Source organism: Hippopotamus amphibius, chromosome X, assembly GCF_030028045.1.
Source record: "Hippopotamus amphibius kiboko isolate mHipAmp2 chromosome X, mHipAmp2.hap2, whole genome shotgun sequence".
In the NCBI taxonomy this organism is placed as follows: Eukaryota; Metazoa; Chordata; class Mammalia; order Artiodactyla; family Hippopotamidae; genus Hippopotamus; species Hippopotamus amphibius.
This window is the reverse complement of record NC_080203.1, coordinates 17,033,624-17,054,474: the sequence shown is the minus strand read 5'-3', so window position 1 is coordinate 17,054,474 and position 20,851 is coordinate 17,033,624. Positions and strand designations below refer to the sequence as shown.

The 20,851-nt window shown below is 44.0% G+C and overlaps 1 protein-coding gene across 3 annotated transcripts in view; it reads right to left on the bottom strand.

Moving 5' to 3' along the window:
* Nucleotides 1-5,879: 5,879 nt before the first annotated feature.
* Nucleotides 5,880-20,851, bottom strand: part of ARHGEF6 (Rac/Cdc42 guanine nucleotide exchange factor 6) — a 108,405-nt gene continuing 93,433 nt past the window's right edge. For 2 of the 3 annotated variants that reach the window (XM_057718565.1, XM_057718567.1), the window contains 7 exons: nt 20,392-20,517; nt 18,786-18,806; nt 17,521-17,614; nt 16,070-16,159; nt 13,769-13,868; nt 11,986-12,040; nt 5,880-10,806 (listed from right to left, as the gene is read on the bottom strand). In XM_057718565.1, the coding sequence (XP_057574548.1) occupies nt 10,666-10,806; nt 11,986-12,040; nt 13,769-13,868; nt 16,070-16,159; nt 17,521-17,614; nt 18,786-18,806; nt 20,392-20,517 (627 nt within the window). In that variant the 3' untranslated portion in view covers nt 5,880-10,665. The remainder of the gene's footprint in view (nt 10,807-11,985; nt 12,041-13,768; nt 13,869-16,069; nt 16,160-17,520; nt 17,615-18,785; nt 18,807-20,391; nt 20,518-20,851) is intronic. The other variant, XM_057718566.1, reaches the window with a different exon arrangement.

Genomic DNA, 20,851 nt, shown 5'->3' with positions numbered 1-20,851 from the left:
TATTGATGCCTTCTCCAAGGAGAGAACTTTGGTCTGAACCCTCGTGACATTTGTGGATTCGGGGACTCAGTCAGAGATACGTCCACAATGCCACCTTGTCCTCTGGAGCAAAGATCCTTCGACAGTGTTGCCCTCGGCACGGGAGCCTTGAAGGAAGCGGGGCAGCGGCTGTGGCAGCAAGCAGACACTGCTCATCATATTCTCACAGGTAGGCCAGGCCCCGGTCTAGCTGACGGGAGGGCGTGGCCCAGTCCACAGAGAAGAAGACAATACACAGGCCACCACCGTCCCTCCCTCACGGTAGCTGAGCACCAACTTTGGAGCCCAGCCTTGAGTGGGCAAGGGGGTCATAAGAAGGAAACTCATGTCCAGGCTGGACAAACCTTTTATAGTCTTTATACACTCACAGCCTCTGATTTAAACCTTGCCCCTGCACTTCACCCCGCCTCCTCCTTCTTCTTCTTTGGAAATCATTACCTTCCAGACTATCTCTATCTCTAGTAACCAAGCGGCTAACAGTACCTGTTATCAGAAGGAAAGCTATAGACACAGAAACTCGAATTTTCTAGGGGATATCCTCTGCCCGCACGCTTTCTGCTGCCCTCTAAATGCCAGTTCCTGCAGCCCCAGCCCAGAACTTTCTCCTAAGCTTCAGCTTCACATAGCCAAGTGCCTTCAACCCCTCAGACGGCTTCCTCGTGACGTCACCCTTGCCCTTCCCAAGAACTCCAGGGCCCATCCCTCCCCCCTCCTCCTCCTGTCCTACATGCTCACAGGGGGCTGTCTCTCCCAGAGCAGGGGTTGAACAACCCCCTTCATGCTGCTAGTGTTATGCCTTTAGTCCTGACCTGCCCCTACAGTGTGCCCCCTTCTGCCCGCATTTCCAAATGGTGGGCCCCGGCATCAAGTCCAAGGCATCCAAATGGAACCCTTGATCTTTTCCCTCCACACGATGGGACTCACTTTCAGCGTCGCCCATTCCAGTGAATTGTGGCTCGTGGGCTCCAAAGCAAGTGGGTTCAGTAGTTGCGGCACACAGGCTTAGTCGCCCCGTGCCATGTGGGATCCTAGTTCCCCGACCAGGGATCAAACCCATGTCCCCTGCATTGGAAGGCAGATTCTTAACCACTGCACCACCAGGGAAGTCCCTCTCCTACTTCTTAATGACCTTAGAACAAAGGCCAAAATAATTAACTTATTTCTTCTTCTGCCAATACCTCTCTCAGTGTAAGTTCCAACCCTCAGTTCCTCTGAGGAAGGCTACAAACGCTTTCCTGCCTTAGGAGACAGAAATGCAATATTTTCTCTGCTTGTGACTCCCCTTCCCTCCCTGCTGCCCCCTGCAGTTAGGCTCACAGCACTTACACGGTTGAGGTGTTTCCTCTGATGCTGGGAGCTGCTTAAGGACCAAATGCGTGTCCTCTTCACCACGGTAACTTCAGCGTCTATCAAGGATCTGGCACAGAACTGGCCCTTTATTCACTGCATGAAGGAATCAACGAATGAGTACATGCAGCTGCTTCTCACTCAGGAGTCCATGAAATAATTCTGTGTTGGTTAAAGCAAGATTTCGCCAATACTATAAAAACCTTCGTGATGTCAAAAATACCTACATGATGAAAATATACTCAGGGAGGAGAGAATGACTTAAAATTATACTGTGGATAAAAATAGGTAATATATTTTTATTATATTTTGCAAAATAGTACAAGATCATTGGCAAGATAGTCCATGAGGCTGGTTTCAAACTTCACTTAAATATTTTCAAAGTTGTTCCAATAAATGATGATGACTTGGGGCCATTTCTGATCTACCTATAATATTCTGATCATAAATTATTGAACTTAATTCCATTTTCACAAACATGTGCATTCCATCTAAGGGGTAGGGGGGAGGAATAATTGAAATGATCAGTGATTTTTTGCTTCCAGATAAAGAGAAAATAAAGTATAAAACACGGTTGTCTCTGTTCCTTGATAGGAAGCAAGTGTCTACAAGTACAAACAGTGTGCCCTGGCAAGCTGTCAGTACAGGGCGTCCCAGTTAAAGGGAAGCAACATATGGACTCCTGGGCTCCAGGAGGGAACACATTTTGTGTTGAATTTGACTATTTCCATAGGGCCTGATAGCATGTGTTAGAAGCCACACTGCCTTAGGCTTTTAGAGCAGTCTGTACCGCTCTAAAGTATTTGGAGATGCAAGCAGGAACATGATTTTTATTATTTTCTTTGTCTCTGTGAAGCACATCTCCATTTAAAAACAAAACAAAATCAGAAACCCTCATTGTAGTACAGTGGTTAAGTCTGGAGTCAGACAGAGACAGTCTTAATCTAGGTTCTACTGTTTCACCAACTTTATAACCACAGACAAGTCATTTCATCTCTTCTGAGCTTCAGTGTCCTCATCTGTAAAGTGGGGATGCTAAGAATACCTGTTTTGCAAAGTTTATGAGGATTTGACGAGATCATTCCCGAAAAGCCCCCAGCAGAGTCTGCTCTCTGGAACAGATCATCCTATAAAGAGCACTGTCTCCACGTGGTCCCCAGCACACCAGCCTGCCCAGTGGCATAGGTAGACAGGTGGCATCTTAAAATGGTTGAAACCTCTGAGACCAAGGTGAATGCCTGGCAGCCCAGGTACACATGAAAGGCCTTGCCCGGGTAGTAGACTAAAGACCACACCCAATTTGAAGTTAGTGAAAGCAAAAAAAAAGGGTGGGGGGCAAAGTTAGAACATATACCGAACCCTAGAGCAGGTCTGTGTGTAGCAAAGACTCTTTCCTACAATTTCATTGTCAAAAATGATTAACCATTGGAGGCTGGGGGTTGCCAAAATTTTTCAGTAGGCTTGAGCAGTTCCATCTTTAGGATATTTAGGAAGGTTTTAAATAGAAACTATGATCACCAATTCCCAATCTAAAGGACATCAGCATATAAACTTCCCCCTTCCAAGATAAACAATACGGTCCTACTGTATAGCACAGAGAACTCTATTCCCGTGATATACCATAATGGAAAATAATATGAAAAAGAATATGTATATGTATGTATACCTGAATAACTTTGCTATACACCAGAGACTAACACAACATCTTAAATCAACCATACTGCAATAAATTTAAAAAAAAAAACTCCCCCCCTTCCATACCACACTCCTGAGTAACCCCAAGAGGCAATTTAGCAATTCTCAAGAAAACCAGTTAAATATATAATTGCTTTCCATCCCCATTCCTGGAGTTCCACTGAGTTCTCTGTCGTATTTTTCCTGCTACTGTAACCCCACTTAAAGTCCAATAATTTTTGGTCACTAACTCTTATCTTCTGTACCTAACGGTAAATCTCTTTGAAATCCAACATGAAGCCTTTAAAACATCTTTGATCTGATTCACTTTATTTATTTATTTAGGCTGTGCCGGGTCTTAGTTGTGGCATGCGGGATCTTTAGTTGCAGTATGCAGGCTTCTTAGTTGCGGCATCTAGTTCCCCGACCAGGGATCGAACCTGGGCCTCCTGCACTGGGAGCATAGAGTCTTACCCACTGGACCACCAGGGAAGTCTCTGATTCACATTTCTTGTTACTAGGCGTTAAAGATTTGGTTTTTTATCCATCCACCCACCCATCCAACACTGATTGAGATGACAGGTTCTGTGCTATGCACTCGATAGACATGATCCAGTCCCTGCCCTCAAGTAGCTTACAGAATTTTGCATCACGGGTGTGCAAAACACTGAAAGCCCAGCGTGAATGCTGCAGCAGGAGTCAGGACCAGTGTTACCGGGAATACACGGGAAGGACATGTAACTTGGACAAGCAGGGGAAGGTGGGTGTCACGGAAGGCTTTCCAGGACAGGTGGCACAGAATGAGTCTTGAGGGCTGTTGTGGGGAGGAGGGGCCACAGTGAGGAAAGGAGAGCACGGAACACGCAAAAGCACAGATGTGTGAAGATGGATAAAGAATTCAGGGGAGCAGGCAGGAGGAGTCACCACACAGAGGGCCTGGTGTGAGAAAAATATCTTGGTGTACCGGCCAAACCGCACATGCTGAAGCCCAACCAAGGAAGAGCCTTTGTGCTCCTCTGACAGAGAGAAATCGCCTTCTGAGCTGCTTGCCCAGAGGGGCTGCTCTACAGCGTGGCCGAGGTGGCCTGCGTGCCAAGAGGCTGGGTCACAGACTGGACCTTGCAGGCTTGGAGGGTGCTGAAAGCTTAGAACCCCATGGGCCTTCTGCTCCTGGCACCAAGGCAAGTCTACACGATTCTCCCAGACAAACAGCAGAGACCTCAAACGATGCGGAACGTCGGCTCGTTCAACAAATATTCCTTGAGTAGGTACTATGGGCTTGACCCTGTATTAGGCCCTGAATTTACATAGATGAAAGGAGCCGATCCCCACCTTTAAGGTAACATTTAATGTGGAGAAAGACACAAGCAAATAAAGTGCAATGTGATGGCTGAGGAGCTGTAGGAGCCTGGATTCCCTGAGGAGGCAATGCTTGAGTTTTTGTTGGTTTTTTTTTTTTTTTGAAAATTATTTCAAACTTACCAAAAAGTTGGAAACATAAGAATAGTACAAATAAAAAGTGGTTTCGGAATCACTTGAGAGTAAGCTGTGTACCTCACGGCCTTCACCCCTAAATACTTGAGTGTGTATTTCCTAAGAATAAGGATGTTCTTGTTTATAACCACAGGTACAGTTATCAACTTCAGTCAATTTAACATTGATCTTCCATTTGTATTCCAATTCAGGTAAGTCACCCGATATCCTTTATAGCATTTTCCCCTCCAGCATGGGATGAAGTCTAGGGCCGGTATTGCATTTAGTTGTCATCTCTCTTTAGTCACCTTTAATCTAGAACATTTTCACCACCTTTGTCTTTAATGACATTGACTTTTTAGACTAATATAGTAACAATCTGTCCCCTTACAAAAAACAAAGAGTGTTCCTTATTTTGGGTTTGTCTGATGTTTCCTCATGATTAAATTCATGTTATGCTTTCCTGGATGGAAAACGACATAAATGATGTAGGATCCTTCTCAGGGTATCATATGTGGAGGCACATGATGGCTGTTTGCCTCTCATTGTGGATGTGAATTTTGATCACTCAGTTAAGGTGCTGTCCAGTTTCCCCACTCTATCTAGAGCTACTGTTTTCCACCTAGCAACTAGTAAGCACTCTTTGGTGGGACACTTTAAGACCACACAGGTAACTTGCTCATCATCAAAGTTTCCCTCTATATTTAGCACCCAATGATAATTTTTGCCTAAATCAGTCTTTACCACGATGGCTGCAAAATGGGGATTTTCCAACCCCAGAGTTCCTTCCACATTTACCAGTCAACACGCAGCATGGTACTGTAAACAAGAGCCTTCTCTTTCTCCCTGCTTACTTATTTATCAGCATGGACTCATAGATTTCTACTTTTCCAATGTTTTCTAATTCATTACTGTATTTTGGTGCTCCAATTTTCCCTTATTTGGCCAGGAAGTGCCTCTTCAAGTTGGCACCTGTGTCTCTGTAGCATGCCCCTATCATATTTCTGAGTATTACTTTCTGGCAGAACAAGATGTTCCAGGCTCATCTTGTATCTTTCCTGCCTCAGCTGTAGAATCGGCCATTTCTCCAAGGAGCCCTCGTTCCTTTCAGTGCAGAGTATAGTGTTTAGAAAGCAAGTTCTGGGCACAGCTGTGTTCATTGCTATTAGGATGTCACTTCTCCTAGGAAACGTATGCATTTAGATGCATATGTATACGCACACATGTACTAAAGCTGTCAGCCTCAGCAAATAAAAATTCAGGATACCCAGTTATACTTGGGTTTCAGGTAAACATGGAAAAACTTAGCATAAATATATCCCATGCAATATTTAGGACATGATCTATACCAAAACTTTAATTGATGTACAGCTGAAATTCCAATTTAGCTGGGCGTCTTGCATTTTATCTGGCAATCCTAATCTTACAGAAAAACCCGAATGCACTTTAACATCTTACAGAAAATCCCGAATGCACTTTTTGGCCAACCCAATACATACAAACATACATACTACATTCATATAAATGTACACATACACATGCAGAGACACATATGTACATGTGTTTTAGAAATCATGAGTTCACATAGATACTTGAGCTGACTCTAAATAGAAAGGGAAGAATTTGCTTGATGGACAGGGATGGGAAAGGGATTCTAGGCAGGACAAATGGCATATTATGGGACTTAAGAGAAATTCAAGGAGATCAAACTTTACTGAGCGTGGTGGGGAGTAGCAAGAGATTAAATTTTTAAACAGGTGAATGACATAGATCTTTAGATAATCATTCTACTGACACCAGAGACGCCAGACTATTGGCACCAAAAAGGCTAGACCAGGGGTCCCCAACCCCAGGCCACACAGCAGGAGGTAAGCGGTGGGTGAGTGAGTGAAACTTCATCTGCCACTACCCATCATTCACATTACCGCCTGAACCATCCCAACCCCACCCCCAACCCCATCTGTGGAAAAACTGTCTTTCATGAAACCAGTCCTTGGTGCCAAAAAGGTTGGGGACCACTGGGCTAGACTACAAGAGGCAAAGAGAAGCATTATTCCGAGGGAGAGATGACAAATGCCAAAAATAGGCAATGGATGATGGGGAGAAAGTCAGGGGCTACAACAGAGTTAAAAATGCTAAGACTTGATGACTAGATGTATAAAGGGTTAATGTATAAATTTACACGGGGTTGAGGGAGAGGAAGGAATGAAGGATAATGCTTGTTTTTCTGGTTCGGGCAACTAAGTGGCCAAGGGTGCTGTGTACGGGGATAAGAAACATTAGAAGAGCAGGTCTAGGACTCTGAATGAGGAGTCCAGTTTGGGACATGCTGAATTTGAGGTGCTGTAGGACATCCAAGCTGAGATGCACAAGGTAGCTGCATCCACAGGTCTGGAGCTCAGGAGAAAGGTCAGGATGGAAGAATATGGACAAGGGAGTCATCTGCACTTTGATGAATGAAGTTATAGGAATAGACAAGGTTGTCCAGGAAGAGGCTATAGAAAGGAAGAAAAGAGGAAAAGAGCGTCAAGGATCAGCAACATTCAGGGAGCAGGCAGGAGACAGGTCCCGCAAAGGAGACTGAGGGGTGGTCAGAAAGGCTGAATGAACGGCAAAAGTTGGGATCACGAAAGTCAAGGAAGGAGAGATTTATCAAGGAGGCAACGGTCAGATACCCCAGAGAGGTCAAGACGGGTACTGAAAAGCGCTCCCTGGATCTGTCAATAAGAGCTCATCAGTGACTTCATGAGAGTAGATGGCCGAGGCAGAAGCCTACTTGGCAAATACCAAGTGCAGAGGAGGAGAAGCGGTAGAAAGAGCATGAATTTGAGAGGCAGACAGACCAGGGTTTCAAATCCCTGCTCCACACATACTAGCATATTGTTCAACCACTATACTTTGTTTACTTGTAAGATGGGGATAACCAGGTAAAACAGTGCAGAGCCTAGCACATTGGAGGCGCCATGTTACAGCTCTTGCTTCAGCTTCGTACGCTGAAGTGATCTCAAGCAGGAAGATAATATCAGGTGCCTATCGAATTGATGTCTATAGAAGTGGAAGTCAGGGGGCTTCCACTGACTACGGCTTCAAGGTCACAGTACACGGTAGTTGTAATGCAAATCCAGTTTCAGAAGATGCTGCTTCCACTACAGTCTGTCACCTACAAAGCTGTGGGTACAGAATGTAGTGCAGAAGCCACCGACATATCCTTGGAACCCCCTGCCAGCCACCAAGCCCCAGGAAGATAGCCTCTGCCTAACTGAAGGCTTTCAAACGTTGCACAAAGGCATTTCATTGGCAGAACTGAAAATGCTTCAGAACCCACACTGTACCCAGAACCCTAGCTGCAAGGGAGCCTGAGACAGGTACTTTTTTAGCCTTGGGGTGGGGGAGGGGGAGGAATGGATGTTGAGTAGCAACAGATAATATGACCACTGACACCAGCATTCCAACTGTGGTCAAACCAGAGCAAAATTGACAAAATCCTGCAAAATATAAAGAGGGACGGAAACAAGACTAAAGATCAAGGGACAAGCTTGAACAAGAAAGTGACCATCTCTTTCTCTTATATTGGAAGGAAAATGGTGAGAAGGGGTACAGGCAGTTTACAGTTTGGGGCCCGGAGGAGAGGGGTGGAGAAGTTACGGAAGGTTCTCTCTCAAGAGACATATTATCTCTGTAAAGTGGGGAACAAATAGCATCTGCCCTGAGTGAAAAATGTAGAAGCTGGTTCAGGGGCCTGATGAGTGTGGAGAGCTAATGAGGGAAACAGGAGAGGAAGCTGACACAGCATAAGAAATCTTTCTGCACACTAGCTAGCAAAAAGAAAAAAAAAAGAAAGAAAAGAAAAAGAAAAAGAAGAAGAAACACAGGACTTATTTTATAAAGCATTGTTATTCTTATTTATTGAAAATGTCCATTTTAAAAGTCTTCAAAATAAAAACAAGTTAGAAAATTTGAGCTGTGTAAGAAGGGACACGACAGAAGAGGAACTGAAAGGCCTCGACGGGCAACAGTTTAACTACAGGGTAACAGGGACCCGTTTATAGAGTATTGTAAACAACACAACTATGGAGACACTGCTGTCAGGTTAACATGGCTTCATTTCCTATATAGGATTGTTGAGTGAGAGCGCGGACACCTCTCTGCACAAGCTACATTACCCAGAGTACCCAGGGCCTCTCATCAGAAGGGCCACGTCCCCAAAACACGCACATGGACACATCACTGTAAAATAAAGACCTTTCAATATTTTAAGCAATCCTATATACCTTATCAACTAAAGTATTTTGTAATCACAAAAATGTTTCCTGTGGGTATAGTTTCCACATTTATTGCAAGCCATTGACTAACCATAGACAGGGCAGATGCTACGATTCGTATTGTTGTTATTGTTTTTCATTTGGAGGTGAAGGATGGCATCTCTAAACTGTCAGGATAAACACAGAACAACAGCCATTCCTAGCAATCTTCTTCTGTCTTCAGCTTCCAAAGACAGCTGTGTGTGGTTGGCTGAGATTGGTCTGCAGGAATAGTCCATTTCCCGTGGATGGTATAATTTCTGCCGTGCAGCAAGCAGTCAACAGCCCCGTACCATTGCTGTGGGAATTGAGGCCCACCCTGTACTAGAAAGGAAAAGGGCTTAACAAGCTGGGGAGTTCAAGCTTCAAGTTTGGTTTCTAAACATTTGCAAAACCCACATTTACAGGAACCCATGAAATGCATCTGGGCGACAACTTTGATCAGTCCATTGGTCCTTGGCCTCTCTTTCCAGCGATCTCCTTCACCTGGCCAAATTTCCTGTCTTTGGCAGAGACCGGGGCAGGTGGCACTGCTCTGTCCTACAGCCCCAGGCCAACTTTCAAGTGCACTAAATTTGGATGTGTGCTGCCCTTCTGTGACCCTCTTCTAAACCTGGTTTATCACAGTTTTGATTTCTCAGATACTTAAAAAGGCGAGGGTTTGATTTGACGAGCAACTTGAGTAAAGCAGTTCCAAATAATCAGCTTCACTAGTAACCAGCACACAGCTACTAGAGGGGCCCTTTCTTTCCAGCTATACAAGCTGGACCAACAGCACATTTCTGCAAATAATGCTTAGAGTCCTACTCGAAGAGGCTGAGGACTATAACAGCTTCTCACAGCATATATGGGAGAGCAGTTAAGGGAATTAAAGCTGTCTGCTAGGGCGCAACATCTCCTCAAGTGTAGACTGAAGGATGAGAAGTCGCAGTTTGAATATGCCATGTAGATAAAAGTAACTGCTCACAGCCTATATTTTTAAAAAGCAAAGCACACACATACCAGTTGACACACCACTTGGTATGGTTGGCTAAAAGTCCTGGGGAAATAGAAAACTTATACACAAGGCAGAAGGCTAGGGACAAAACCTATCATGCACTGGCAAGAGATAGGCAACTCTGCTACTGAAGGGGGGACTGTCCAGTGCAATCTGCTAATGGATTTGGTGTTGGCATGGGTGACCAGAGCTTCTGCCCCACAGAGTTAAAATGTAAACCAACACAAAAGGAGGAAGGGCACTACAGTTTTCTTGGTCTTATAGATGACATAGGGTAGTCATTTTAAAAAAGTGTGCATTGAGGATGATCCAGGGAAGGTCAGCTGGATCACTGGGCAGCTGATCACCAGTCAGAGTTCCAGAAGTGTTGCCTTCAGTAAATCAGGTACTGAGGGGCTGCCAGGTACAGGAAAGCATTGGAGGAAAAGTCAAGTTCACATTTAATAAGCCATGGCCAGCCACTTTGGGACAGCAGCCAGCCCAACCAGAGTGACCCGAGGATAATGGCTAGTAAAGAGGCACTATGAATTGAAGGCCATCTGAAGACCATGTAAGTCCTTTGCCTACATTAGCTCCCCTTTGCTTACTGAATGGAAAAGACTCTGGGGAGACTTCTACCACCTGCTCTTGTTTTTACCCCTGTCCAAAAAAATAAACAACCAACCAATAACCAAACAACAACAAACATTGAACCAAACACAGAGAGAGAGAGAGAGAGAGAGAGAGACTAAGGTACCAAATAAAAACCACAGAAGTGAGCATACTGAGTCAGATCACTCAGCTGGACATTTCCCGACACCCCGCAGGCACCCTCCGCCAGCCAGACTGTGATAGTTATGGGAGAATGGAGCTCTTGCTACTGGACTCGGCCCGAATACACTCATCAGTTTGCTTCAACAGCCTCCGGACCAGCTTTTCTAGGTCCCTTCTTGATTTCAACTCTTCTTCCAGGCACTGCTTCATTCTTTTATTCTCCTATGATGGAAAAAGGTTGGTTGGTTACCAAAGGGACCCCGCCTCAGGGCTCCTCTTGCTCAGTCTCTTGGTAGCCTTCACCACTGGTGATACTTTCCTTCCTCAAACTCCTCTCCCTCAGCTTCTAAAACAAGGCAGCCTCTTGATTGTTCTACTTCTTGCTGACCATCCCTTGAAATAGAATACAAGCATTCTCTAGGGCTCTGGCCCTGGCCCTCTTCTAATTCAACATGCTTTTCACTTAGTGTCTCTTCTCTTTCAACTCAAATATCTACATAGGGGCCTCCCCAGTCTCTCTGGTACAGACCTCATCTCAGCTCATGAGCACCAGGTCCACAGTCCGCAATGCCAACTTGATATTTCCACCTAGATGTGTTACAAACACCTCGAATTTATTATGTCCTAAAGTGAACTCAGCATCTCCCCCATCACCCAAACTTCTCTTCCTCCTGCGGCTTCTCTTCCTCCTGCGGTTCTTGATTTCTGTGAAGGGCACCACCATATCAAAGTAGATACTCAGGAAAAAAGTTTCATCTTCCATCCCTGGCTCTTTCTTAATCCGCACAACATGGCGCCATTTTCCAAAGGCTCTAACTCTGCGATGTGCTTTCCGTTACATCTGTGTCCCTCCTCTGCAGCCTGAGTGGCTCTCCCTCCTCAGCTCAGGACTTTATCATGTCTCACCCTGAGTTTTGTAATAACCTCCTAAGTGGTATTCCAGCCTCTGGTCTCTCTCCCTTCAATCCATCCTTTTCCCTGTCTGTCACCAGGTACAGTCAGTCCTCAAACCCCAGGAAGAGTGTCCATCAAGAAGCACTGGATCAGATCTGCAGAGGAGCCCACAAATCATGATTTATGGCTCTGTTTACACTTACATACTCGTGAATGACTTATCTTTTCTTAAATTCTGTTTGTAAATGTCAGGGAACATGAAAGTTGTAACTAAGTTTGGGACCCTATTGTAAACCCCTAAATAGGTATATAAGCAAGCCTCAGCAATTGAAACCCAAGGCTACATAGTAAAATCAACAAAACCCACCTGGATGACACAAGGGAAATAAGAATCCCCACCTTACTGCCTTGTTCCTGGCCTTTTCCTGAGGGTGTCTACCAGCGCGCGGCAGGGAAGAGGGAGCGGACCTGTTAGGATCTGAGAAAACGACTTTCAAACTTCATTACCTGTTTCAGCTCTTTGACCTCATCCTTCAAGGCATAAACAGTATCGACAAGGCTCCTAGAACACAAAGATAAAGTTCAGAGATTAATAGATGGCACTGAAGTATTGTTAAGTGATACTTAAGAAGAAAAGCAGCTTTACAGAAATACAGATCCTGAAAAGTGGTGGTCTTTCAGGTGAATCTGGAGAAATATCGCTATGAATGGTCCTTGTGTTTCTTATTTTTACAGGCTAATAACCACCATCACACAAGCTCATTCAAACACGGTGTCACCACACCTTTTCTATACTTCCCTCCTTCTCTGCCACTCGCTTTCCAGCTTGGGCAAATACGAAAAAAAGAGAGAGACAGAGTAGTGTGTTGTACACCTGTAACTTATATAATATTGTACATTACCTCTACTTCAATTTAAAAATAAATAAATAAAAAGGAAAAAGAAAAGTCAAGAAAAAAAAACAGACTAGGGCTCCTCATAAGGTTTTGATTTCTCAGTTGGGGGCAGGCAGAACCATCACCTGACACATTGTAATGAGAGGTGTCACCAGGCCCTGTCTATTCTACACTATCTGCACTACGGCATTGCCCTTCTCACCTATCTGACCCTATACCATCGTATATGACACAAAGTCAGGGGCATTATTTCCAGAAGATTCCATATATCCCAAAAAAGGATAAAGCGCCTTGGCTGAGCTGTGGAAGAGTCATTTCCTCTCTGGCTCTCTCCCTGGACAGGACTTTGGAGATCTGGGTTCCAGTTCTGATCCTACGACTTACCAGTCCTCTAACCTCTAACTGGGTAACCAGTTTTCTTCTCATCCTCTCTTGGTCTTATTTTGTTCACATACAAAATGGGAATAATATCACATTCCCTGAAAACCTCATAAAGTCATTGTGGGAATTAATATAGCTATAATAATAGTAATTACAACGATCATCATTTACTGAGTAATTATCATGTGCTAGCCTTTGTACTTCTTAATCCATTTAACCTCACAAAAACCCTGAAAGCATTACTAGCATATCCATTTTATAGATGAGGAAACTGAGGCACAGAGAGGGGATGGAACTTGTCTCAGGCCTCATAGCTAACAAGCACCAGAAGCTGGAGTTGAACCAGGGCTGTTCTTCTCTTTAGCCCAAGTGTTTTACTATTTGGCCGTATCACTTCATACACCAGATGGAAAAATACACTGAAGATGCCAAGCACTGTGAAACACGCTGTCTTATGCAAATTTAGGCCTGACTTCAGAAATGACTCAAGTTTAAACAAGTACTTAACCTGATTTTCCCCCGTTAGGTCACCCTCACTACTGTGCAAAGCTAAGTCAGGGACATAATTTCCCTGAATCTCAGTTTCCTCACCTGTAATAGTGGTGAAAGTAATTTTTATCTCACGGGATTGCGGCAGGAGTTTAAATGAGGTCAAGTATGTGGAAGTTCAGTGCCTGAGTCAAAAAATGTGGGGGGCATCCCTCTGGGTGGGGGAATTGGCGCCGTGGTCTTCCCAATGCCTCTGAAACCCATGTGAAGTGGTATTCTTGCGTACCCCAAAGTCCCTTCCTGTCCAGGGAGATGCCTGCCCCCTCTGCCTCTCCTTCCTCCTTCCCTTTGTTGGGGGACAGCCCTCCCTGGGCTCCCAACTGCACGATCAGACAAGAGGGCCACATTCTCAGATGAGGAGAGACTCTCTTTCTGTGCAGGCTTGGCAAGAGCCACATTGCCCTGCCAGAACTTTCTTTCCAGCCCTCAGACAAATCAGAAAAGGTTTAGCCCACTCTACTCACTTTTCTTCAATGATGGTCTGGCCGTTGCTTCTGGTTTCTTCAATGATGAGTTTCTCTTCCTCGGGGAGTAAGACTTGGGGAACGGAATCTTTGCGAGCACCTACAGACAAGGGCGGCAAGAAGCAAGGGAGGGGGGTTACTAGGGGAGACTATTTGTTGGGGGTTAGCTCTTTCTACTATTGTTTTCTAGGGGTCTTTATTGATGGCATCTGGCTGCCTGGCACCCCAAAGAGCAGTCACCCAACACTTGCTGAAAAAATCCTCCTGACGTGAGAAATTTGAAATGGCCAAATACATTGATTCAATTTGTATTCAGAAACACAATGTGAAAAAGCCACTGTGAGACCTGTCCTCAGCCAAGACCCCATGCTTTCCTGTTTTGCCTCCTCCAGAGCAAAGAGCTGGCCAGTGACCATTCCTTCCTGTGCATCTCTGGGGAACGGCACACCTGCCACACCCTGTGTGCTTTGTATTTTAGTAAAAATCATGCAGAACATAGCACTGCACTGGGACGCATGCTAAAAGGGCCTCAGAAGCATCATTCACTCCCATTTGTTCTCTTTACCATTCTACAGGGTGAGGCAGGGTCAGGGAAGACCATTTTGATCAAGGGTAGAGTGGGGGCGGGGAGATGATCACAACAGCAGCAAAGATGCAGGCATTTTTACTGCTCTCTGTTCACCATCTCCAGGCTCTAGGATGGAAGAGCAGCCATGGGACCTGACCAGAGAGCCCTCCTGCACCTCCAACCTCCCCTTCCCTTCTGGATCCTTCCTCTCAGAGCTGGAGTCCTTAACCTTCTGTCTCCCCAAGCCACTGGCTTCCTCTCTTCTAAGCCAAGTTCCTTCAAGTTGTGAACACTCACTGCCTTCACTCAATCTCCATTCCTTTGGCGAGGTGGATGTGTCTCTGCCTTCCTCGGGGCCCAGTACTTTGTAGATGCTTAATAAGTGGACAACAGATTGGCCGACTGACCAGCCAACTGCATGCATCGAGAAACAACAGCGGTCAGTTCTAGGGGTGCAGGACCTCTGGCTGGAGAGGGATGGAGGGTGTCAGTCACCAGGATGCTAAAATGCCTACCACATGCCAAGCACTGCACTAGACACTTTCCACACATAAAAGGGAGGCCAGGGAGAAGGGGGGGAAATGTGACTCTTGAGGCCGGAATGGCTGCCTGCACCTCTGAGCAAATCTCCTGTCTCTATCAGTGTGAAGACAGGAGGTGGCGGGAGGTGAGGTCAGATGGCATATGACGGCTGTTGCTCCTGGTGTCTCCTTGTCCCCCTCTCTTTCCTAGTTTTTGTGATAAAAACTTCTCTCACTTTCTTCTCCTGACTCCTTGAACCTTGTTATCAGGGTTGGGCATGCCGAAAGCCACAGCCACGTTTGGCCTGAGAAGCAGAAGGTGTGACAGTCCCTTCAGAATCAAACGTGTCAACTTCCACACAGAACACTTTCCCCATGACGACCTGAGAGACATGTAACTTCGGAAGCATCGGTCAGGGCAGTCCACCAAGGAAGCCCTGCCCACGCTCAAGCCAGGGCTCAGTGGCTATCCAGATGGAACATTACGAAAAGCTCATCTCTTGCACAGATGCAAGACCCTCACACCAGGTATCCTGAATGTCTGTAATAATGAAAGACCAAGGACATAAGTGATGTGACCTGGCTTTTCTAAAAGCACAAGGATGAATCAGAAAATATTATCTCGCTTTCAGTTTGTAGCCTGAAAGTTGTTGGGGGAAATACCCTCACCTAATAGCTCCCTGATAAATTGTAGACACTCTCAACTGGCCCCGCTACGCAGCTACATTTCCAGATTTTCAGAGCAACTCTGAAACTTGAGTTTGGTGAAGCTCTGTTTGCTTAAATATGCAGCTGATCAAAGACAGTATTTTGACTTCCTTTCCAAATCTGCCTATAAGAAGAGATTAGCATCAGTTCACAGACACAGGAACTCTCTGGGCTCTTTAATTCCTAACTAGTGTTGGTGAAGGTATCTGCGTACTTCAAAGGAGAGCGACTTTAAAAAAAAATTTTTTTTCATTTCTATCACCTCCAACTCTTTTACTCTTGCATCTCTCTTTCTCTCTGGGTGAAAAGAAACAGTGGGTAAACAAACCGCGTGGTAGCTAAAACCAGCTTATCTGAAAGATGCAGCCCTGTACCTGCTCCTCTGCTGCAAGTCACCTGCTTCACTCTGCAGCCCATCTGGGTTGCTTTTCTCTTTTTCTAAAAGGCAGCGAGCACTAGCAAAGAAACATCACTCATTAGAGACAGTGGTTTGGGGGAACCTACTTGAGCCATGGCCTTGTTGAAAGTTGGCGCTGGTACAGTAGGCTTCAATCACTTTCAGAATCTGAGCGTCCTCTTCCAGAGCAGCTGTACCTGTCAAATGTAATGAATCATGACTCTTCAGGGAGACACATGCCTCTGGACCCACGAAAGGATGCAGTGCTCTCGGGTGCTGGGCACTGGCTTCTCTAACCAATGGTGTTAATGAAAGTCAGGAGAAAAGCTGACCGGCCGTCATGATGGAGCAAGAGTGGCAGTGTCCCCAAGGAGCTCTGGGGTCAGCACCAGTGAGTTCAGCACTGAGAGTGGCCTGCTCCGGAAGCCCCCTAGAGCTCAAAATTGGAGGGTCCTGTCTGTGTCTCAGAGGCTACACGGCCAGCACTGGGCTTGGCACTGGCCTCAGTTCTCATCCCATACACCACACCCTTCCTCTCCATCAAATTTCAAGGCTCGAGAATAGGTTAACTTTTATACTAATAACTTATTACTAAAAATATAAGAGATTTCCACATAAGTTGACTTTCTAAAGTTCAGCTGAATGTAATTTGAACTTTTTGACAAAATTATATATCCTCTCCCCCACATATGTTGGGCATCTTAATTGTTGAAACAGACATCTTCAGGAAATATATAATTTGTACAAATACTTATGTATCATCTATTTAAATATTTTATGCATAACAAAATAAAATTGAAAAGACCCATTAAAAAAAAATTTCAAGGCTCACCTTCTCTAGGAAGCTTTCTACCATTAATCCCACCATTTTTTCCCCAGCCAGCCAGCCTAGTCACTGATTCTCCCCCACAACCCCCTGCAACTCATTCTAGAAATGACTGTTAACATGCTGATGTGCACATCCAGGGGTGGGGTGGGGGATGGGAGATGCAGAAGCTAGAGTCCAGCACAGCTCTGTCACCCCTTTGTGATATATCACTTACTCCTTCACATGTGCTCCAGAGGACCTTGTTCCCAGCCACAGAGGCAAAGCTGTACGTATTGACTGGCTGACTGACTTTGCAGTCTGTCTCTGAATCCAGCTCTGTTTCTACATGCCAGCAAGCTGATTCCTTGACTAACTGAGAACATCACTGAACATTAAACGTCCAGAAGGATCTGAGCCTACGGGTCTATTTAGTTGATCTCGGTAAGGGCAAATATATCAGGCATCAGAAATGAAGAGAGAAAAAAGTGTATCCGTAGCAAATGGGTCCCTATAGTGGTTCTAAACCAGGTAGGGCCAAACAGCCAACATGGGAACCATATAGATGGTGTCTGCCCAAGACAACATAAAAAGCATCAGGAGCCAGCTTATTCCAAAATCTTAAAGGTGGCCAAGGCTTCCCATGTGTTTTTCTTTATGTAAAAGATGATGCTGAGAACACACTGCTTGAATCCTCTGCTTTCAAAAAATTCCTCGTCCATAACCAACTTTCTAAAAGTACAAAACACATACTTTTCCGGATGACATATTCCTCCTCCGATGGCTTTCTTTCGGTCTTTCTTTTATGAAGAAACTTCTTCATCGTTTTGGGGCTTTTACTAGATTCCTGTAAGGATAGAGGTTTCTTTATGAATTAAAATTCTCCCCCAAAAACAAATTAAAAAGAGCAAATGAAATTAAATAGAATGGCTCTCTCTTATTTTGACAGTCTCAATTAGGAGGGTATCAACATTTAATACCATACACAATAAAAATGGCTCCAATAAACTCTAAAAGGTTAAATAAAACCGAGGCAATGCTATTATCCTCTCAATTGCCATAGAGATGGGAATAAGAATGGCGTGGGCCTACTGCAGATGCGGTGGCTTCTCGAGGAGGCCAAATGCCTTTAGGGTACCATCTGCAGAGAAAGTAATGGATGGCAATCCTAGAGAAATAACAGCATTCCTAACTTGGTTTATATTCCCCACTGATATAGTTTTAAGGGAATGAAATAACAATTGCTACTATGAATGGGGTATAGACCGCTTTTCAAAGAGCTTCAAAACTATTTAAATAAATTCTCCTTAGCGACAGTCCCACAAAGAAGAATGTCAATTTCCATCTGTCAGACAGGAAAATTAAGGCAGAGAGACTAAGTAAATTCCCTGTAGTCAGAGAGAAGAGCCAAATGATAAGTAATTTGGGGTTAGGCATAATGTACCTACAGCCAAGCTTAAACATACATCTACAAAGTCATATTTTTAATTAGTAGATAAAAGAGATATGAATTACTGGATTTGCCCTTGCCATATGAATAACCAGCAGTTCTAAAAAAGTGCTCATTAAGTACCCAAGTATACAGCGACCATCTTATTCCAATCTCCCATGCAATGTATATACAGGATGCATGGATAACAATTACTACCCTAAAAATAAATACGGCAAAGAATTTAATTTCTTGCACTTAGCCTCAGTGATCCACTTAGACTTGAAAATAGACAGACATGAAAAACTCACACGTGACAAAAATAACAGGAAAAAATAGAAACAGCATATAAAAAAACACATGGAAAACAGACATTTTAGAGGCATTATAAGATGACATTTTCGTACATATTTCACAAGAGCCTGCTTTTTTGAAGAAAGTACTTACATGTCAGAATTGTATCTTCATATTTTAGCCACCAATTGTAACAAGGGACAAAACAAGCATAAAGGAAAGCTTCATTCATCAAAGGTTACAGCACAGCATTACATGATGTCACTATACGCCAAAGATATTGTTCTACCCTTACCTTTAAGATATAAGACATCCTCTAAAGTGAATATGTAAAGAAAGAGAAGATGAGCGTGAGAGGTCGATGGTTATAATGACCAAATCCATTTATCAATAATTCTAAAACAACATTTGAAATGTTAGTGTTATCATAAATTACACAGAGAGAATATCATCGTTTCCCACATTAGTTTCAGATGCAATATCATCATGCAAAAGCCCAAGGAATACAGTTCCGTGCAGAAAACCAAATGCTGAAAATAACTGAAATACACACTACATAGTAGGAATATATTAATAACCCTCTTCTCCCAGCAGAAACAAAGTGATCATGCCTTAGTTTTAATGGATTAGTTCTGTGAAGGATTAAGTCAACTTTACCCTTCAAAGTTCACCTTAATTTGAACTTAGTAACTGATAATTACAAAATATCCATCATTAAAAAGGGGACTGAGGTAACTATGAAGTGGCACTCCTGGTTTAGGTAATCAGAGGAGAAAATTGGATGATTGCAGGAATCACCGGTCAATTTCCAAAGCCAACCTGTGGGGCTGTTTCCTGGCCAAATTCTGAACAGAGGTACATGATAATGATTCCGTTCAAGGACTATTTCTCCTATCATGTCACGTTGAAAGGATCAAAAAAATCCTCCTGTATCCAAATATTGTTCTACTTTTACTGCACTAAGAATTGGAGGCAACAATTAAGCGAAACAATAGCATGGTGTTTTAAATCAAACTCAAAATTGTGCTAAGTCTGCATCACTCGTCAAAACACACATTTGCCACAAAAAGATATGCTTGCTTTTGCACCATAATTCTAAGACTCGTCTCATAACTGTCACAAACTTAAATCTTCACTTGGTAAGACCTACTTAAAGAACAGTTACTAATAAATAAGGATCTTTTTCTGAAAGCTGAAACGATGACAAACATGTTAGGGAAAAAATAAACAAAACAAAAAACCACCGTTTGGATGGAAAAGGTAACACTCCACACAGTTACGGAAGATAGTGACTGACATTTCCTGACTGCAACTTTGAGACAAAAGAGAAAAATCTTGAAATCCCCATTCTACCCAAATATCAAATGTCCTCTAGGGTTGTCGCTTAGAAGCCTCCCTTTAAAAGACACTTTATTAAATTCTTTTTCTCTTTCCAACTGTAGCAAATCAAACTTTCATAGTTCAGACCCATGGCTTGGTGCCAATAAGACTTTTACTGATTTGATTTTAATAGATTAAAATGATTCAAAATGCAGAATTGGGACTGCTTGGTTAGCAATTCAAAGCCAATGAAGTGCCTTTTGTTTGAGATGTGTGTACATTATGACTGATTTTTAGAATTATCACATCATCATAAAGGCAAACCAGTGACACTCCAGGAGGAGACCAGGGAAGCTGAGGCAGTGCACAGAAACCCTGTGGATATTCAAGAAATATGTGTAGATGGACAATGGGGAAACGGAAAATTAAGAAATAAAAAAAAAAAATCACTGAGTGGCAATTCAACACTGACCGACATGTATCACCTATCATCAATCCTAGCACATTCCCACAGAACTCTTTGTAATAAGCTACTAAATCAGCTTGTCAGAAGCATTTTTTACCATATGTAGCAAAATTACCTCTTTATAACCTAGTGCTGCTGATGGTCTAAGTGGAGGCGCAGGTCGTAGACAACTTAAGCTCCACGGTTTTATAATTGGAGGAGGCTCCAAGGGTCCTCGGGGCTGTCCGGTAGAGCTAAAAGACTGGGAAAATGTCTGATGAGATGCTGGCAATCTGCCATCTGAACCCGACCCTGGGCCACACAGTGAGAGAAGAATAGCTTCGCTGGATCCACAAAGCCAGCCCCAGAAAGGAAAAGATGGGAAAACAAGTCTCTAGTTGGAGAACTGGCGTTTTCCAGTCAAGACTATGGGGTCTCTAAGGAACGGCACAAAACTGACTCCACAACCCAAGATCCTGCCCCCACAACCCAAGATCCTGCCCCCACTCTGTCTTGGAATTTCATTCAAGTCAGGTGTTTTCTCCCCTAGAAGGGAGGAGAGTGGACTAACAGTCAACATTAATGAGTTCAGTCAC